The sequence below is a fragment of the Saccostrea cucullata genome, unplaced genomic scaffold, assembly GCF_032062105.1.
Source record: "Saccostrea cucullata isolate Sc308-1 unplaced genomic scaffold, CSIRO_AGI_Scuc_v1 ctg163, whole genome shotgun sequence".
In the NCBI taxonomy this organism is placed as follows: Eukaryota; Metazoa; Mollusca; class Bivalvia; order Ostreida; family Ostreidae; genus Saccostrea; species Saccostrea cuccullata.
Window position 1 is genome coordinate 91,437 of NW_026933609.1, and position 19,914 is coordinate 111,350.

General features: G+C 32.5%; 1 protein-coding gene across 1 annotated transcript; it reads right to left on the bottom strand.

The window, feature by feature from the left end:
• Positions 1–9,884: 9,884 nt before the first annotated feature.
• On the bottom strand, positions 9,885–14,996 carry LOC134238734 (uncharacterized). The gene is made up of 5 exons (XM_062720858.1): positions 14,572–14,996; positions 12,842–13,037; positions 12,381–12,481; positions 11,387–11,488; positions 9,885–10,869 (listed from the first exon to the last, which is right to left on the bottom strand). The coding sequence occupies exons 1-5, from the start codon at positions 14,630–14,632 to the stop codon at positions 10,196–10,198; spliced, it is 1,134 nt and encodes a 377-aa protein (XP_062576842.1). The 5' UTR covers positions 14,633–14,996; the 3' UTR covers positions 9,885–10,195.
• Positions 14,997–19,914: the final 4,918 nt, after the last annotated feature.

The following is a 19,914-nucleotide window of genomic DNA, read 5'->3' on the forward strand; positions in this document are numbered from 1 at the left end:
AATATGTAACATTCGACATGTGTTTAATTTATGTATTACATTTAATAGGATTAACACCTAGACAGACTTATCCTTCCAGGAGTGTTCTTGTTTTTATTGGAGCGAATCCACCGTATTAAGGTCATTCGATTTACTTATATTAGTTCATATTGTTATTTCTTGTCCGTAAATCAGGTGTGGATCCGAAATTGCTATAGTTTTTATTTTTGTGAAAAATATGTTCAATATCTATGTCCCTTTAATTTTTAGCTCCACTGGTCTACTGCCATTCATCCTGCTATGAAGAAAGTATAAATGAGCTAGCTTTGAGGGCTAATAACACCATGTTTAATTTCAAGTAATAACTATATATATTCAAAAATGATGAAAACATCCATTTTGCACTACCGAAGGATGTTTTCAGATTTCTTGACCAGTGATTCTAGAGAAGGTTTTTAAGGAGTCCACCCCATTTTTCTCTTTTCTTAATTATCTCCCTTTTTATAGAGCTTGACCCTTCATTTTAGCAATTTAAACTCCACTTAACCAAAAAATCCTTTGTATTAATTTTGGTCAAATTTGCCCGGTGGTTCTTAAGAACCCTCTCTACGCTGCACACTGAAGAGTTCTGATTCTAAGGTATTTTTCTGCAGTTAGAGTGATCTGCCCTTAGATCTAAATTCTAAAAAAAATAGAAATTTACAATATATTATTCAATTTGTAAGGAATTCAAGTATTCTTAACATTTTAAAAGGCCAAGATAAATTAACTGAACATGTTATTTACATGTATTTTCTCTATTGAAGTAATTAACAGTGACTTCTATTCACTGATACTGTGTTGTCTTTGAACATTTTTCCCGAAGGTAAATGCCATGCACCACACAGTGAAAATTAAATAAATTAAAATAAGCTCAATATTAACTCCTTTATGCAATATATTTTTCTCAATGTCCAAAAAAAAGTTTGTACTTGTGTAGAGAGGGTCCTTAAGAAGAAGTTGAAAAGTCTACAGACGGACGGACAACGGGTGTTCAAAAGAAAATCTCACTTGTAATGTTGTAAGAAAAATTACTCTGTATGAGGTACGTAGCACTTTTTCTTTCAAATTTTGTACGAGTTGTCAGTCTTTCCAGATTGTCCACTTGTTATAGCTGTACATGGGAACTTAGATTTACATTTATATTAGAGTGAATAAATACAGTTTATGTAACACTTAAACATCATTTTATTACCCACCAATAACATGAATAAAGATGGATCGGATTTAGATCTGGTCAAATTTATAAGAAATGAAGATTTGGGCATTTTCTATTACATGCGATAAAACATGAACTGACCCAAAATGTGTAAATATCCATAGTTTGTAACATAATAAGCGAGCTTTTTTTTTTCTTTTTTAACAAAATATGCCTGTCAGTGACCAGAAGAGCTTATGAGACGGGAGGATATCGTTTATCTATAAACCGTTCTTTATATAAATCTTTTTTCATCTGTGTTCTGATTTAATCATATACCGTATAGCGGGTTATTTTAGCGGGGTGCTAATTTTGGCATTTTGATGGCAGCCCGCTAAAATTATAATCGCTAAAATATCCAGTAATCTTCTTAGTGTTCAGTTGCAAAGAGTTAAAACTCTGTGTCCGCTAAAATAAATTACGCCAAAATTATTTGCATACCTTTGAGCAGGCAAACGCTAAATTTTAAAACCCGCTATACGGTATCTAGACACACAATACAAGAAGACTTCATAAAGAAACTTTCTATCTGTTAATCAATGATTTATTTATAAGCTGTGAAAGTTTTAACTTTATATCTCCCAAAGTTTTGGAGACTTAGTAAAAATAAATTTCAGACATCTCGACCTTTGGCAAATCCTTAACAAAAGTAGGTTGATAATTTTTGTTTTACGCCGAGTCAGCAATATTTCAGCGGTATGTATTTAAATATTGTTGGAACGGTTTTTGGGAGTTTTAAGGTTTCCCTGGCGGTCCCCAACCAGACTATAAGTGAGATATCTGTGAAACACTTTTTGGGATGTTGCTCCTACTACATCTTTTGTCGGATTTCAATAAAAATTCACCCGCGTAAACTACTCAAAAATACACAATTTTAAGTCTTTTTATATTTAATTTTCGATGTACATGTATGATGATGCTATGGTGACTAAATTTTAAAAAAAGTTTCTGTGACATATATTCAAAACTTAGTTTATTGAACAGTCTTGGCCTGATTTGAATACTATTAGACTTCACATTGATGTATGTTTGATTGAGTACACTGGGTTTTCATTATGGATAAACGTTGACAAGATTTAACTTACTACAAGTAACAGCTTTTTAAAGAGCTTGCCTGACTTAATCAATCAATATCTGCATGAGGAGTGATAAACCTTTTGAGAAATACTGTGGGTTTAAAATATTTCCTTACTTTATATTTTGAGAACCTTGTGTAAATGAAATCTTGATTTTATTTAACTTTTAGAAGAATCATCTCCACACTGCATTCTAAAGAGGTGAGAGAGAGAGAGAGAGAGAGAGGGGGGGGGGGGGGGGGGGGGGGGGGGTTGTCTGCAAGTGGAGTGATCTGCCCTTCGATCTAAATTGATTTCGAGCTTCATTGTAAAATCTGTTACCAAATCATGCCGCATTATCAACATTTTAAAAAATGGATATAATGAAATACAAGTACACATTTTGTTGGAGTGTATTTTCTCCACTGAAATAAACAGTAGTAATGTGTGTTCATTAATTTTTTTGTTAAAAAGGGGGGGGGGGTGCCACTATCTTATATTGAGAATGAAATAAGTAAATTCAATACTTAGGCGTTTGTGGAAAAAAAATCCCAGATATGCACTTGTTTCTTATTTATTGTATACATCTGAACAGAGACGCATAATAGATCATGCATCTGGAGACAATGACTAATTGAACTGCATTGTTTATAATTATTGGACTAGTCCATTTATGGAATAAACCAACCGCGGGATCGGGAAGCAAATTAGAAAAAATCATTTCTTTAGTGTTGCATGTCCGCATACTGATATATTATACGATATGTTGTTTAAAAGAATGAGATAAAACATTAACTTGTAGAGAGAATTTCTGAAGCATTAGAAGGAGGTTAAAAGGATAAACTTTATTTAATTCCATGGAACTTGCTAGCACACCCATTCATACAACAGAACAATCCAAGGAAAAGGCGCGAAGAAAGCAGTGACATTTGGCGCGAAAAGAGCGATTCACCCCTTTCGTAGAATGTAAATGGACTGATCCAGTAGAAAAAGGGATGCACGGACATGTTGAAACGGTGAATCATATGGAATAATCTGTTCAATGCAAAAAGAGTAAAGGAAGTAAACACTGCAGTAGTTTGCATCAGTAATATCATTCTCTTTTCTGAAAACTGTTTCTTTTAAAATGCAGGTGAAGGACTCCAATGTAAATCAGCTTGCATAAAATCTAGCTATCTAGGTATGATCGCATAGTTTCGGATTATGGAAATATCAATCCCTATACAGCCTGACGCCGTGACGTCAGGCAATTATTTGGCGCATAAGTACATGTAAACTACACTTGGCTTCAATAGAAAAAATGTTCTGTTTCTTGACTATTGATTTCAATGAACGATGTAACCATTTTCCTATGAGAGATTTTTTTATGAAGTACGTTAAAGGTGCGATTCCGTAGACTTTTTGGTTTCTTATAATGATTACTATAAAAAGAATTTTCTATGAAATGCTCTCAAGAATAAATCTTCCTTCCCTTAGATTTATAAATATAGTAAATGGCATGCAATTAGACTACTAACACTGAGATGCGTACTACCAATACATTAGAAATATGAAACATGTTTTAGATCTTCTGAAGGAGTAATGTTACACCAAAATTTTATTTCATAGATCTTGAATCCGGTATTATTTTTATTATATATATTTTTTTTTTTCAAATTTTTATAGAAAATGAAAAAAAGGTTAATGATGGTTTAGAGTTTAAATATTGTTTTTAATAAAATTAATGCATGATATGTATATCTAATAAAATATGCAAAGAAAAGCCTGGTAATTTCTGTACTAATATTCATTTATTAAATAAAGTATTATTTGTGAATATATTCAAAACCTATAGATAATGTATTTTTTAAAAAAAAGTAACAGGTATAAAGTTCATGTAAGACAATCATATTTTTAAAAAAAAGAACATGAAATTATTTTTCTTTTAAATGTTTCCCAATCCCGATCGAAATTTAAGTGATCCTCACCAAAATTTAAAATGGAAATTGGAAAAAGATAACATTTTCACAGGAAAACTGGTTTGCAGTTAACGATTAAAAAGAGTGCATAAAGAAAGTGCCATCAATTGTCATTTTACTTATTTTGAGTTAATTTTGATCAGGATAAGTTTTAATTAATATTTTGATCGAGATTGGTCAAAATATCTAAAAGTATTATTTTACCTGAAGTTATGCTATTTCATTTTAATGTATGATTGGCTATTAACCAAGTGTTTTTTTTAAATTAATTTTTCTTTAAAAAAATCAAATACATGCAGTGTATTTATTTTTCTGCCTTTCCTTACATATTTTATTAGACCTTCGTATTATGCAATTATAAACAACAAATTTTAAACCATTTAAACCCTTATTTTCAAATAAAACATTTTATTAATTCTCTCTGTAAAAAAAATTCCCGAAAAGTTATATAAAATAATTCAGAGATTGGTCTCTCAATGCTTAAACTAAAGTTGAATAGGAATGTCATAAAGATCTATTAAATTAAATCTGGCGTGGCATTCTTCCTTAATTAAGACCAACAATGGACTGGGATGACAAGTCATTATATGTACGACAAAATCTCAAAAGTAGCAAAAAACTTATTTTACTCATTTTATCACCAGTTGTGTAAGAAGCAAACAGGAAATGATATGAAGTCTATAAATCATATTAAATATAATGAAGGATATTGTAACAAGCTATAAAAAATATCTCATAAATATTCTATATATTAAGGAACAATGCATATGATACGCCGGTGGTCCAGCTCTTTTGCATCATCATCGCATTTATCGATGAAAACCGACTAATGCGCTTTGTGATGACAAGTTTATGATTACCATTAAATCTATACAAGGTTGTTTCAAACTCGTCCGAAGTGAAATACATTAAGATTAGAGTTAAATCTGCATTCGTCGGTGACACGACCAGGGAAACAAACATGACACTGGCGATTGTAAACAAAATTCAGTCTGAGCAATAACAAAGTATGAATGAAATTTTTGGATCAGTAACCAAATGGATTATCATATAAATGTTAAGAAAAAGAGGTAGGGACAAAAGTGAAGAAAACAGCCATAAAATACTCAGGTGTCTTTTCAACGACAGATTCAAATTTTAAAAAATTAGTAGCTTTTAATTCACGAGATTTCATGGTCCCACGTTTATCATGTGATTAACATGTAAATCTTCTTTAGGTAGTCGGATAAAGTAATTAAGGTCAATCTTTCGACTACAGAGACTTCAAACGAGACTGTTGATATTTGGGTTTCATTAAATTATTTGTCAATAAGTTACCTCCTTTAAGAATTTTTTTTTGACCATAGGTAGAGCATGCTATTGCGTTTCTAATCAACTGATGAGAGATATAAACCCCTATATGCAGGTGGAAATAGGTTATATTGCTGCATACATGTAGGTAAAGGATTGATTATATGACATTAACGTCCCTCTCGAGATTTTTTCACTCATATGGGGACGCCACCACTTGCTCGGCACTCAGGGTTATTTATCTTTTTTCGTACCACCACCTACTGCGACACAGGACCTCGGTTTATAGGTCTTACCCGAAGGACCGGTCTCCATGCGAAACCGCGACATAAGGATCGATTCCTTACTTCGCGGCTGTAACCACTGCGCAACGCGGGCGACTGTAGGTAAAGAAATTTTTGTCATAAAGTTTGGGTTGCCATTAACATCTTTTTCTAGTAATAAACCTTTGTTGTTAGATTAACTTAAACGTCTTTTTCTAGAACATTTCTGAATTTTCCCTCTGGAACTACATGTACTTACCGGCATTTTAACAAAATCTAATCAAACGTTATACAAGTTACGTTAAAGGAATTCGTTTTCTTCCAACTAAAGACTGCTTTGAAATTAAAAGGGAGATTAAAGCAGTATATACACACTGTAGCACAGATCGTAACATCACTTGGTTTCGAAGTACTATAATATATACTAAATTAAAATGAAAAAAAAAATCCTCTAAGAGTGCATATTGTTGAACAACTGTCTTTCTTCTGGAAAATATCTATACAATATACATGTAGTTGTAAGGAAAATAACTGCATAGTCAATTAAATAAGAGCAATTGCGTTTCGAAATGCTTTAAAACTTATTTTGGGATATTTCTTCTACAATGATTTTGCATTTTCTCGAGAAATTGATTATTTTGACTCCCTGCCACCTGACACTACTACCTGTCCTCCACCCTAGATGATAACTCATGATATTATCGCCTGTTTTGATTTGATACTTCAAGATCACTAAATACTTATTATTTTGGATGACACCCTAAACAACGGTTTTTGTGAACACCCACAAGTAAAGAACATTCTTAAGATTTTAATATCAAGTTGATATAGAATCTAAGAGTACACTGGGATTCTTTATTTGATCGGTCTTACGTTACGTGTATCTGTATGATACTGGTTATTTTATTTTTAGTATTATGTTCAGGAATCGTGTTATACATTGAATAGGACATCAGTACATAAATTTTGCCAAAACATTAATCTTCTCGAGAACTGGAATTGACATACCTACAAAAATATTAGAAGAAATATTTTCATGTACAAGTTTATTAGGAAATCCAATACGATACTTCTAAATTACAGATTTTTTTTAACCTAATAAAATAAGTGTACTCGTGAGAAAGTTTTTTCCTACTATTTCATCGTCAATTGCCCCGTGGGGATCCGGTAAGAATAGGTCCTCAGTACCCCCTTGCTTGTCGTAAAAGGCGACTAAATGGGGCGGTCCTTCGGATGAGACCGTATAAACCGAGGCCCCGTGTCACAGCAGCTGTGGCACGATAAAGATCCCCCCCCCCTGCTCAAAGGCCGTAAGCGCCGAGCATAGGCCTAAATTTGCAGCCCTTCACCGGCAATGGTGATGTCTCCATATCAGTGAAATATTCTGGAGAGGGACGTTAAACAGTATATAATCAATCAATCAATCATCGTCAATTTTTGCGAAGCTACTAGGGTCGGTAAACTTTTTCTAGTTGCTTTGTTTTTAATATTTTCCTTCGGCATGAAAAAATATCAACTGCAGGTTTCCTAATTTCTTTAGAAAAGGCTACTTAACGACGTTCGATCCTGATATTTAAAATCTTAAACTTTTTTTGCCAGGTAAATTTTTAGTTTCTACATACATAGCTTAATTAAAATTCAAATCAAAAAATGGGGGTCAATACGCTTCTTTTGGCGCTACAGTACATTTAATATGACCTTTTTGCACTGAAATTTGTGTCTTAATTAAAAATTATATTTCTGACGTTTTCCCTCCAATATTTTTATACAATTAAAGCATGAAACAAAAGGAACTCTAAGTTTGTTTAAAAAAAGACACTTAAGGAGGAACAGGACCTTGAACTAAAAAAATTCCTGTCAATGAATTTTTTTCGTATTTTTTATATTATTAATTGAATAAAAGTTTTAAAACTGCTTCGCCTCACAAATATCGCCCTGTATAGTGTTTGTATTATGTTTTGACATAATGCGAATTTTTGCACAAATAAAAAGTATTTTGATAACACTATATACTGAAAATTTAAATTATCTGAAAGCATTTGTTTTAATTTAAAGTCTTAATTTTTCAAGGCAGCTTCAACAACAAAAATATTTTGGAAAAAATTTATCAATAAATATAAATTTACGATTGAATGTCAGTCCTTCATCGTAATTATTAACTTCATAAAAGCGAAGGGTGAAGTATATGATCGCACAGGACATTTTTAGATATATGATAAAAAACGTTTGTGCAGAAATCAATTTACGAAAACATAGGCACGCAAAATTATCTAAATTTTTTAAACATGAAAAAATATTAATTTAAAAATTCTATCAGAAATTTGTCACACATTGTGTGACCTGTTTATTATGAAATAAAATTGATCATGAAATAATTTGCACTAGAATTCAAACACTATTTCTATGACGTCACTGACGTCAGACTGCAAGGTAAAGAGAAACGGATGTGTGGATTTGGCAATTTCACAATAAAAAAGATCTTTATAAATCAGATATTTATTTTTGAAAATAAATGTTTAAAAACCAATTTTAGGATAAAATTACACAAGAACTGTTCCAAAATTAACATGTATATCAGCATCGACTATGACGTAATATGTCTTTTGAGTCATGTGACATGTGTCCTGTCTCCTCTTAAAGATTGTGTCTAAGAAAAAGTTTTAAATTGCTTCGCATAATCAATTATTTGACCTTTCTGCACTAAGTAAAAAGTGATTTTTCTGGCATTGAAAATTTAATAAGCAAGAAAATTATTTTAAAGTCTTAAACTTTTTCTGATTTTAAGCAAATAGGACAAATTTATCTTAAATATTTAGAAAAGAACATGAAAAGCGGAGGTATATGATGTAAATTTTTAGATATTACTAAAAAAGTGTCAAGTTTACTTTAAAATTGGCTCAATTTTTTTTCCCCGATTTTCAGAATATATTTACTATATTTGTCACACATTGTTGATAGAATTCATAAGAAATAATTTAATAGATATTTCAGAACCAGCATAACACATTTAACTGCAAAAAAACAGCTTTTTGTGCAACCAGTAAGGAAAAATTGGAATCCAAAATTAACAGTACTGTTATAGTTCAAAATGGAAAAACTGATCATTTTCGTCTTAAAAAACCTTCCGCCACAAAATATAGTCCCTATCTTAATTCTATTTGAATGGAAATTAATCGCTGTTTTTTCATTAAATATAGTTAAATTTGCACTGTAGAATTCAGATTTAATGTTAGAACTTAAAAATGATGCGGAATTTTATAAATAAAGGACCTGACCAAATTACGCTCAAAATTTCAGGATCGAACGTCCTTAAGGAAATATGTAAAGAAAAAAAAATTCATTGACAACTTCTTTCAGTACCATTTTTTGCATACAATACTACATCACCCTTATATCAGTTTACTGTTGCAAAAAGTGGGGGGCCAACCAGCATTTTCATGAAAATGTCCAATAATAAAAGTTTTGTTTGGAAAAAAGTGGGGGAGGGGGGAGACCCCCCCCATTCATTGCTACGTGCCTGATAAGACAGAGTAGGGATCAGGTGTCAAAGAGGAGTACGCATCTCCTGCTGACTAGTCATATCCACCCTTAGCCTTATACATGTATAGATAAGGTAAGGGTACATTCCTAGTCTGTTAACAAAGAAATATGACTTACTGATCATGATAGACTACATGTGTTTTTGCAACCAAGGGTTACATCAATATCAATATTATACATCTTATTCATAAGACCCCTATTGGCGAAACCGGAGAGGATATTAAAGGTCTCCGCCTCGTTTGTCTGTCTGTCAGTGCGCCCACTTGGTTTTCAGCACTTTTCTCTCATTTCAATAAACAGACAGGGAAGTAAAATATATTGTATTTTAAACTTTAAAAAGATCAATAGTATACATGTGTAAATTATAGTATATTCGTTTGTGACTCCGTGAATAAAAGTCATATTTTATCATTTAAAAGAAATGAGATATCCTTTTTAGAGTTTCATTTGGGTATGACATGAAGTCGGTCATACCCCAGTGAAAAACAAAAAAAAAATGACAATTTATTTGTTATATTTATATTTTACGTTTTTATTCATGTTATGAAGAAATATAGGAATTATCTAGATTTTGATTTTGAAATGCAACGTAACGTATCTACGACGTTATGTGACGTCACAGTCGGAACTTTCTAAATTGCTCTTGCAGTTTGCTTTCCATACGCAAGAAAGTCTGATCATGTGATCAACTGCATGTCATTGAAAATTGATTTTCAATTTTATTATCATTGTTATACAAGGAAAGACATCAGCAAATGTAAAATATACATGTATGGAAATACACATCTCAAAAAAATATCAAATGAGCAGTCTACTGCCACAATAAAACTTTAGGAAAAGTAAAATTAATATAATGCAATAAAACATAACAATTCAGTATGATTCGTCAATACGATCGAACACTGGCGGGAAATTCACCGGAGATTTGAGATTGATTTGACTTGAAAACATTTCATTGGACACCAAATTTTCCTGTGATTCTTTCTCTTTTTTCGCGCGTTTCCTCCTCCTTCCTAAAATAAACAAACAGCATCCACAACCAATCAAGGCTGCTGCCAAATAAAGAAATACCACACTACCAGATACTATCCCAACAAGTGCGTCGGGGTCAATTTTTGAGTTATTAGTTTGTCTGATTGTGCTAACTATCGTGTTCTCTTGGTTTTTTGTTGTTTTAATTTCCGTACTTTCTTCTATCGAATTTGTTGTTGACCATGATATTTCTGTTACGGATGTTGTTAAAATTATTGATTCTGATGTTGTTATTGTTGTTGCTTGCGTTGTTTTTTCTGTTAGCGTGGTCGACTCTAGATCTAAAATTGTAGATGCTGCTGTTGTTTTTTCACTTTTTTGTGTAGGGGACGTTGTTAATAATACATTCTCAGAATATTCTTCACTTGATGCACCTTGAATGGTTGTTGTTAAGGTAGCTGCCATTGAAGTTTCACTCAAACAATTGATTGACGATGTATCAAAGTTATTCCCTGTGCAACTATTTGCAATGGTCAATTCTGAACAATCGGGAGTGCATCCGCATTGCACTTCCTCTGAAAATGTTAAAATACAATGTATATAGATAAATCATCATTACTTCTGTTTTATCTGCTCTATACACAAGGTGGGAGAGAGAGAGAGAGATTGATTGATTGTATACTGTTTAACGTCCCTCTCCAGAATATTTCACTGATATGGAGACCTCAACATTGCCGGTGAAGGGCTGCAAATTTAGGCCTATGCTCGGCACTCAGGGCATTTGAGCAGGGAGGGATCTTTATCGTGCCACACGAGAGAGAGATAGTTACAAATACACTATTGTAAGTGCATTTTCACTATAAGATTATTAAAGCCCCATCCTAACTCTAGGACCGTAAGGACCTCTTACCCTGGTGGCTTAAATTTCAAAATTTTGGTAGGGGTTTAAATTTATTACAATCACGCCAACATTTTGACTGCTGTATGTCTAGAAGTAAAGAAGGTTTTTTTTTACAGATTACTCTTACTTTGATGGTTTTATACCCAGGAATGATCCCCCGGTTGGGACAGGGAGTATGAAATTTACTTTACCTTTGTGTAGTAGGTACAACTTGGTGTTAGTATGCGTACAGAAGTCGCAGATATCGAGGTTGTCATCGGGCGATAGATACACTCTTTGTCCTTCATATAGATCTGCAATTATATAGTACTAAATTACATGTGTCAATAGTGCATTAAAAGATTTTAAACAAAAGAATATAAACTACTGACATTAAGTGGCCATGTTCTATTCTATTTGTCTGACTAAGTGGATGGTTTTTTGATTCGGGGGGAGGGGGATGAAAAAAAATCTATCCTGCAATAAGTTGGAAATCAATAATCTATCCTGGATTGACTGAAAAAAAAATACTAGTAATCTATCTCTGGCCAGCTCTTTTACCTCCCCATCCCCCACGAATTCGAGTTCGTTGTTTCCTTTTTTTGGCTTGTCAGACTTTTTTTTCAGTAAAGCGAAGAAGAAAATAAATAATCTGTCCATGATCTTATTGGAAATAAAAAAGAAGTCCTGCATCGGCATTAGAATAAATAATCCAAATCGGAAAATTTTGCCAACCAAATCCTCAGAATCAAACGGTCGTCTCTTAAGGAAGCTCTAAACACTAATAAAAGTGCTTTATGGACTTAGATTAAAATATGTATATGAAGGTTTGCGTTTTGGGGACTAGTTACTAGTAGTTAATTTTCGACATAGGGTACCTGCCTTATTTCCATGTAGGAAAAATGTTTAAAGACACAATAGACTATTTCTGAGCAAAAAGAAATTGAAAATGAATTCATTTACTTATTCCTCATATAATATAATGTTATGAAAATTTTCATATTTAATCTACATGTATTACAAAATGCGTAATTAGCTGTGAATAACCATTTTTTAAAATCTTACTTCTACAGGCACTCCAGCTGCATAACTACCCTATAAATAGAACTCTAGAGCGTGTAGTGTTTAGAGCTTCCTTTGTAAGTTCGTATAAATAAAGACTGTTTAACAAATTCAACAAAAAAAGCTTTTAAAAAAAAAGCTTACTTGTCATTGGAAAAAAGAAGTAAAGCGATGAGTTCTCTCTCTTGTACAGCCAACATTTGTACACGTACTTTTCTTCTGAGTTAATGGTAACTTTAATTGTACTGCAATTAAAATGTTTAAAAAGTTCATTATGAAAAATGATCATAATTAAAAATGTAAATGTTATGGGTAAGCTTTCGAACAATGCATTAATATGTTTATCTGCTAGCCTTTCGTAACATTTTTTTTTAATGTTTCTAAGTCCTGTATTCAAGTAAGAGATTTTTTTTTTATCTGATATTATTTCAATGCTTTCTTTAAAACCAAGTACTAAGTATATTGGTCCCTTAAAATTCAACAAAAAAATTTAAACTTTTTTTAATTTGCCTATTCTTCATAACAAAGCATTAGGGCAAGTTAATATGAATTTCATACATTTTAATAGTTTAGTAACACAGATGCAGAAAATACATTTATTTTACCTTCTAAAGGCCATAAAATTTGTTTTTTCTTGGTAGAAGTCCCACTGTGCGTGATTGGAATTACCAATATTGATAGCAGGATGAATTAAAATACGACTTGAATAAAAGAATATGCTTCCGCTTCGTTCATCGCTTTTTAATAGGTATTGTTTATCTCTCAGTTCTTCTGGTAGGTCTAGTAAATAAGTTGGATGTTCTGAAAAAGAGGCCAAAAATTAAGAAACTCATTTCTTCATTTTGGAAATAGCATTTTAAAATGTTCAAATTAAAAGAATCGCCTACTCTACTAGTATCAGCCGATGATATCTACCCGGTATATAGATATATGTGAATTAATTCTTCTGTCTAAATTGAACACAACCTCCTGTTTAACAAATTGGCGCTGTGGCTTTGACATGGCTCGGGTAAAACGAGAAGAGAGATTTTTATTTGGTTGAAGTGAGATCAGTTTTGAAATTAACCCCTTTCCCTCAAAATACATGTACATGCATAGGATTCGTAATCTTGTTTGTGAAATACTATAGAAACTGACTGAAAGGGGGAAGAAAGAAAATATAAGAACAGAATGAAATGTTAAATAATTTATTATTAACTTAAGAAATACTCGCCCAAAACAAGCTTAAATGTTTTGGTGATTTTCAAGTTAGATTTAAAGGTAAATGTGTTTATTCATAAAAGTTTGCTTTTTGAATTAATTTACATGTCATTTTCTTTTCTTAAGATTGTGGAATAAAGCAAAAATCAAAATGCACAAAATTCAATTATACCAAATGACATGTAAATTAAATAATTACCCATAAATACAATAGTTCATAGCAGGGGATGGATTATAGTATTGACATAACACATTGTTTAAGACGTCTTTGACAGGTTCAGTGGATATGAATAAGTCCATAATAACAGCAGTCATTATGTTTTAAAACTGATTGCGCGATTGACGACGGATACATATAGAATTGAAAGATTTTGAAGAAAAAAAATGCAGCAAACAAAAATGTTCGAAATTTAAATGTAAAGAAAGTTTTTTGAATGTAAGAAATGATTTCAAAATTGGCTCTTTTGTTTGTTGGGATAATGCATAGCTGGAGGACTAGATGAATTAAGAGATCTACCACAAAATAATTGAAATTCGTTATTTGCACCGCACATTGAGTAATACTTTAAATTCATGCAATCAACTTACTAATCGACTATCATTTTTAATAACATTAAATTTATATGTTATATATAAAATGATTAATTAATATTCACTGAAACTTGAAGAAGGTGATCTTAAGGAATAAATTATAGTTTTTTGACGTATTATAAGCTGAAAATGTTAGTTTAAGTTGAATAAGAAGTAACAAATTCTTAACATTTTCAGCATCTATAAGTTCAATGCACATTTTTCATAAATCCTGAATTAAAAAAAATAATTGAAGTGATCAATATTATTTGATATAATCTTTTAACGTACTAGGTTAGACTGAGCCGACTCAAAATATATAGGGCTTTTACAATAAAAATTGAAAATGAAAAACATGTATCATTTTTTCACTCATCTATAAAGCAGAGAATTAATATGTCTTATCTAAGTTGATACATTTAAAATTCTTTGAAAAGAGCGTGTAGAAGTCTAACACCCTAGCGATATGATTTGATACATGTAAATTTAATTGTTTTTTTTTTTGTCTTTTTATTTAGAAAAGTGAGGAAAAAATGCTCAGAAAAAATATATTGTTTCAACTTACCTGCAATGCAGGCAATAAATATGAGGAAACTAACGAAGGTGTTAAAATTTTTGGTCTGCATTCTTCAAATGAATCACTCTTCAAACCAAGCTTATTTCAAATGACCAGTCATGGTAGGAAATTGATATTTTGTCCTTTAACAGAGCTGTGTAGAGCATTGGTAAAATGCTAACGACTTTTTATCAGACGCTAAGGTGCCCAACCTTTTTATATTATGGGGCACCTGATGTTTTGTAAAATTAACACCAAGAGTAATGAAAAAATTATTTTCGTTGTTCGACGCATATCATACTAAAATTACATGGATCACGACGCCATTTTAACGACTTATGTCCGTGTCAAATTGCGGTAATGGTCTTTAAAAGAAAGCCTAGGGATTACATTTCCTGGCGGGTGGAATCAGCAAACGGAGAGTGACAACTCGATTATCATTACAGATAGGAATACACGTTACACTAACCCTAGTAATGAGTAGATATAATAGGAAACGGTGACAGAAATCTTTTTCTATGTTTTATGAACGTCTTTTTAAAGAAATAGAGTGATGATAGTAATGTCAGTTAATTAATGAACTTGTAGAACAAAAGTACTTTTTCAGCAATTATTATGTCATATATGTCTTGTATTTGTTGAAAAAAGTATGTTGTAATGAAAATATATTGATATAAGAAAATTTGAACCACTTAAATAAATTTAATTAGTAATAATTGCAGGCACATTTTAAATAACCAAATGCGCCTGCTATCGAACGATGTTTAATTTGATTATTAAGGTATGCATTTTAAAAGATAGAATGGCCAAACTGGATTAAGATGCTTGAATTTGGACGCATCATCTGCTACATTTTTAAAGGACTTTGTTATGTGGTTCGAATTCGTTTTGAAATTGGCAAATGTGATGCCCCTGGCAAGAAAACGGGGTGCACTTTAAGGCGCAAAAATCATATTATAATAGCATGTCTTGTTACGATGACACGGTCTTGTTACAAGGACACATTTAAGAAGGGAAAAAATTAAAAAAATGAATTTATAATTATTTTAAATTATTTGAGAATGAAAAAATATGCTTTGTATTCATGTAATGTTGCAGTGCGCCAGTACAGGTACATGCGAGATATGATTAAATTGTACAATTTCGTTTTCTACCTTCAAGACATCAGTGCTACCTTCTGAAATGAAGGTACATAACTTCGCCTTTTTAAAGATTTAATTCAATTTTCCATCTCTCTACAGCAGAAATAGCTTTGATGAACTCCTTGCTACTTTGTTTTCGTTTTTTTACGTATTACCAAAATTGAAATCTTTTTTTTTTTGGTCGAGTAAGGCCATCCATGCAAAATTAGAGTTGTCTGCCGCATTTTGCTATCATGGCAAAAGCATTCCAAAAACGATTCTTCAAACAAGAATATACAGTTTTATTTAGAGTCTGTAATGTTTTTGGTGTTTTCACAAGGACAGGATTCCCGATTTTTCTTTGTCTCTTCTGCATATCGATGCCCCTCTGACTTCTTATGATTCACGACTCCACCATGGCTTTAATTTGAATATCTAGTAATAAAGGACCCTTAATTTCTAGTATTTTTTACGTCTCTCAGAAACTATTTTCCCCCGAATTGTCCATAAACAGCTCTACAAAATTTCCGTAAAGTACATGTATATTATTCTTAATAATCGCAAATTAGCAAGCTTTAAATTTATCTTTCAAAGATTGTACATTAGTTCTTTTCCTTTTATTCGCAGAAAAAACTTTTGTTTTTTCTTTGTTTTCTTCATTTCTTTTATTCGGAGCGGGCCCCCTTAAATTTTAATACTTACGAAGCTCTCCTGTTTATACATGATTTTCCTTCACATCCTACCTTGGCGTCTACGTGTGTGCCATCTTCTTTCATAAGAACAAGTTTCCGACGAATTATTCTCAGCAACTACTCACTGCAGATGCTTGAAAGTTCACCACTCTTTTGGAAGGGATGCCATATGGTGGGATTCATTTGAGTCATTCAAATCACTCTCTGTTTATCCCTGCGTCTTTTCGTAATAAGTTCAGCCTATGAAAATGTTGGTATATGATGATTGTCTTATACATTATTTACTAATGATGGTCTATTTTGAAACCATTTAACTTAAAATGCATACTTATTAGATGGTCCAATGTAGTAAATTCTACTAGATACTGTCAAAATTACAATTTTTTTAACAACTGTCTCAGTACCTGCATATACCCGTTTTTTATTTTGTTGATGTCAAATATTTTAAATTATCTCTTTGAATATTACAGTATTCAGACGTTCCAAATTGCATATTGTCAGTGCAAACAGTTAAATTTCTAAACTGTGAAATAAAAATATCAATTAGTCGTTTCTGAACATTTACGAAATAAACAATTGTATTAGGGGTTATGATTTGGGCTGAAAGCTTAAGGAACAAAAAACTCCTACTTCATATTGACAATTTATCTTTGGTGTACATCATTAATAACAAATCATCAAAAAACAAAAGAATTATGATATTAGTCCGGATGTTAGTTCTGCAGACCCTCAAGTTTAATGTACAAATAAAAGCTCAACATATACCAGGTGTTAAAAATGAAATTGCAGATGCTATTTCTCGGTTTCAGTGGACCAGGTTTCGTCAATTGGCTCCTTGGGCAGACCCCTTTCCCTCCATGGTACCTATTCAGTTTTGGAGAGCTATTCAGGAACTGTAGCCAGTCTTCTGCAGGCCAGTGTATCTCAAAATACAGCGAATGTATACCGTCAGGGATTGCAAAGTTTTTTTCAATTTTAGACAACAGTTGTCATCTCAGCAGATATGGCCCCCACCCGTTGATCACATGATTAATTTTATAGCATATCTGTCAGAGAGTAATATGGCTTTTTCTACTGTCAAATGCTATTTATCAGGAATCAGTTTCGTCATTAACTTGCATGGTTGGCAGAATCCAGTGGATTCATTTATTATTAAGAAGTTGTTAGCTGGTTACAAGAGATGTAATCCGTCTCAGGATATAAGAAAACCAATTACATTACCTTTGTTGAATAGCATTGTCAGTGTTTTGCCACATTTGTGTTTTTCTGATTTTGAAGCAGCTTTATTTCAGTCTGCTTTTGCATTGGCTTTCTTTGCATTACTAAGGGTGAGTGAAGTGGTGGCTTTGGGTGTCCAGCATATAACTGTATCTAGTGATACCATTGAAATCTTTATCAAAACATCTAAGACTGATCAAATTGGTGCGGGGGCATTTGTGCATGTGAAAAAATCAAATGATACAAATTTATTGTTTCAATCTTTGCAGACGTTTGCTGCATTAAGTACCAATGTAAAAAGGGTGTCCTACTTCTCTCATTTAAATTCCAAACCCTTAACCGAATACCAGTTTTCGTCCATGTTAAACAAAGCTTTGCAGTTTCTGAATATACAGTCAACTCAATTTAAGACGCACTCATTTCGCATTGGGGGTGCAACTCACTTGTATACAAAAGGGTTTTCAGAGGATCATATTAAGCAGATGGGAAGGTGGCAGTCAGCAGCTTACAAATCGTACATAAGACCATGTTCGTTGTAAATTTACATTGAGTTACACTGTATATGTATTGTCATATGACACAAAGTTACAATTCAAAAAAAAAAATAATAATAATAAGTGTTTAATTTGCTCATCAATTTTAAATTTTATATTTAGATTCGATTTGGATCATAGGCTCGTCAATTATTCATTGGGCTCACATATATGCGAAGAATTCAAATCAAGAGAATCTTGGGCAGGAGTCTTCCAACATCTTGTGGCATGGAATTCGGGGTATGGTCTGGGAGCAATTATATCCCACAATTGAATTTTTGTTAGCTCGTGACAAGAAGCCAAAGATTATTATTATACATTGTGGGGGCAATAATATTGGTCAGGCTCACAATACATTAAGGGGTCTTCAAAAATATTACAAGTCAACTTTGGCAAATATTGCTAATTTACCTCCACAAACTTTTAAAATTTGGTCACATATTTTGCCTCGAAATAATTGGATTAATTGTCTTGCAAATACAGAAGGACAAAACTGTAGACGTAGAATTAATAGTGCCTGTGCTACATTTGTGCTAAATAAGTTTCAGGGTCGGGGTGCATCAGTCAGTTATCCAGATATTAGAGCTCAATGCAAGGAATTATTTAGAAAAGATGGAGTTCATTTGTCAGATTTGGGAAACAGTATTTTTATCAATACTTTGAGGAATGCTTTGGATCATTTCATGGTTGTAATTTTGTTTCGTCAACATTTCCTTGATGCTTGTCATGAGCCAATTGTATTTTGGTGCAATTTGTACCTTATTTTGTGTGCACAATTTGTGCTTTAAATGACTTGAGCCGATTTGGCATAATTTTGGTGCAATTTGTACCTTATTTTTTGTGCACAATTTGTGCCTTATGTGACTTAGCCGATTTGGCATAATTTCGGTGCAATTAGTACCAAATTTTGTGTGCACAATTTGTGCTTTTATTGTTACTTTGGGCTGCAAAATTGCCGCCCCAATGTTAGTTTGTGGCGGATGGGTCATGTGACTTGGTCCCTTGACCCATTTGGCATAATTTTGCAAACTCCGGGGGGTACTGTTTTTTCCAGGCTCCTTGGATCAAGATGGTATTTCTCATGCTTATGATTATCCATATTCATTTACCTATGCTGCCATATAATCATCATCGGCGCATACATTGTATTATATCTAATATTTTATTAAATGGCCATGACAAGCACGCCAAAACAATTATTGACTTGTTTTATTGACTATTTTTAGACATCCTTAACCTTTTACAGGGTTTATCTGATCATGTTTGTTTCTGTTGTCGTCCAAGTCCAATGTCGCGAAATAATGGAGTTTATCAAATATGGATAAACCTGGTTATTTCGCGCAGCTTAGTTTTTTACATATGCTAAGATCGATAACTCCTAATCATTACGTTCATAATTCATCGGGTTCGGTGCTCAAAAATATTTGTTGAATGCGCATGTCTTCTAGAATATTCCTTTCTATTCCGTAATTTGAGAGAAGCAGACGCACAAAATTTTTAAACCCACCCTCCCTCCCCCTGAGTCGATTTTATATTCCCCTTAAGCATATATGTCATGTTTTATTGCAATGTAAATTTTCTTTTGGTGTTTTTCTCGTTTTCGTTTAATTTCTCGTTTCAGCGTCATGGCATGGATCAAATGCTGAATAGGATCCACCTTATTGATGTGCTTGGCAGACCTTTCAAAGTTCCAGTTGTGTGTGGTGTTTTTAACTTTGTTAAGCATAATTTTGCAAAGAATGCTGTCTCCGGGGGGTACTGTTTTTTCCAGGCTCCTTGGATCAAGAT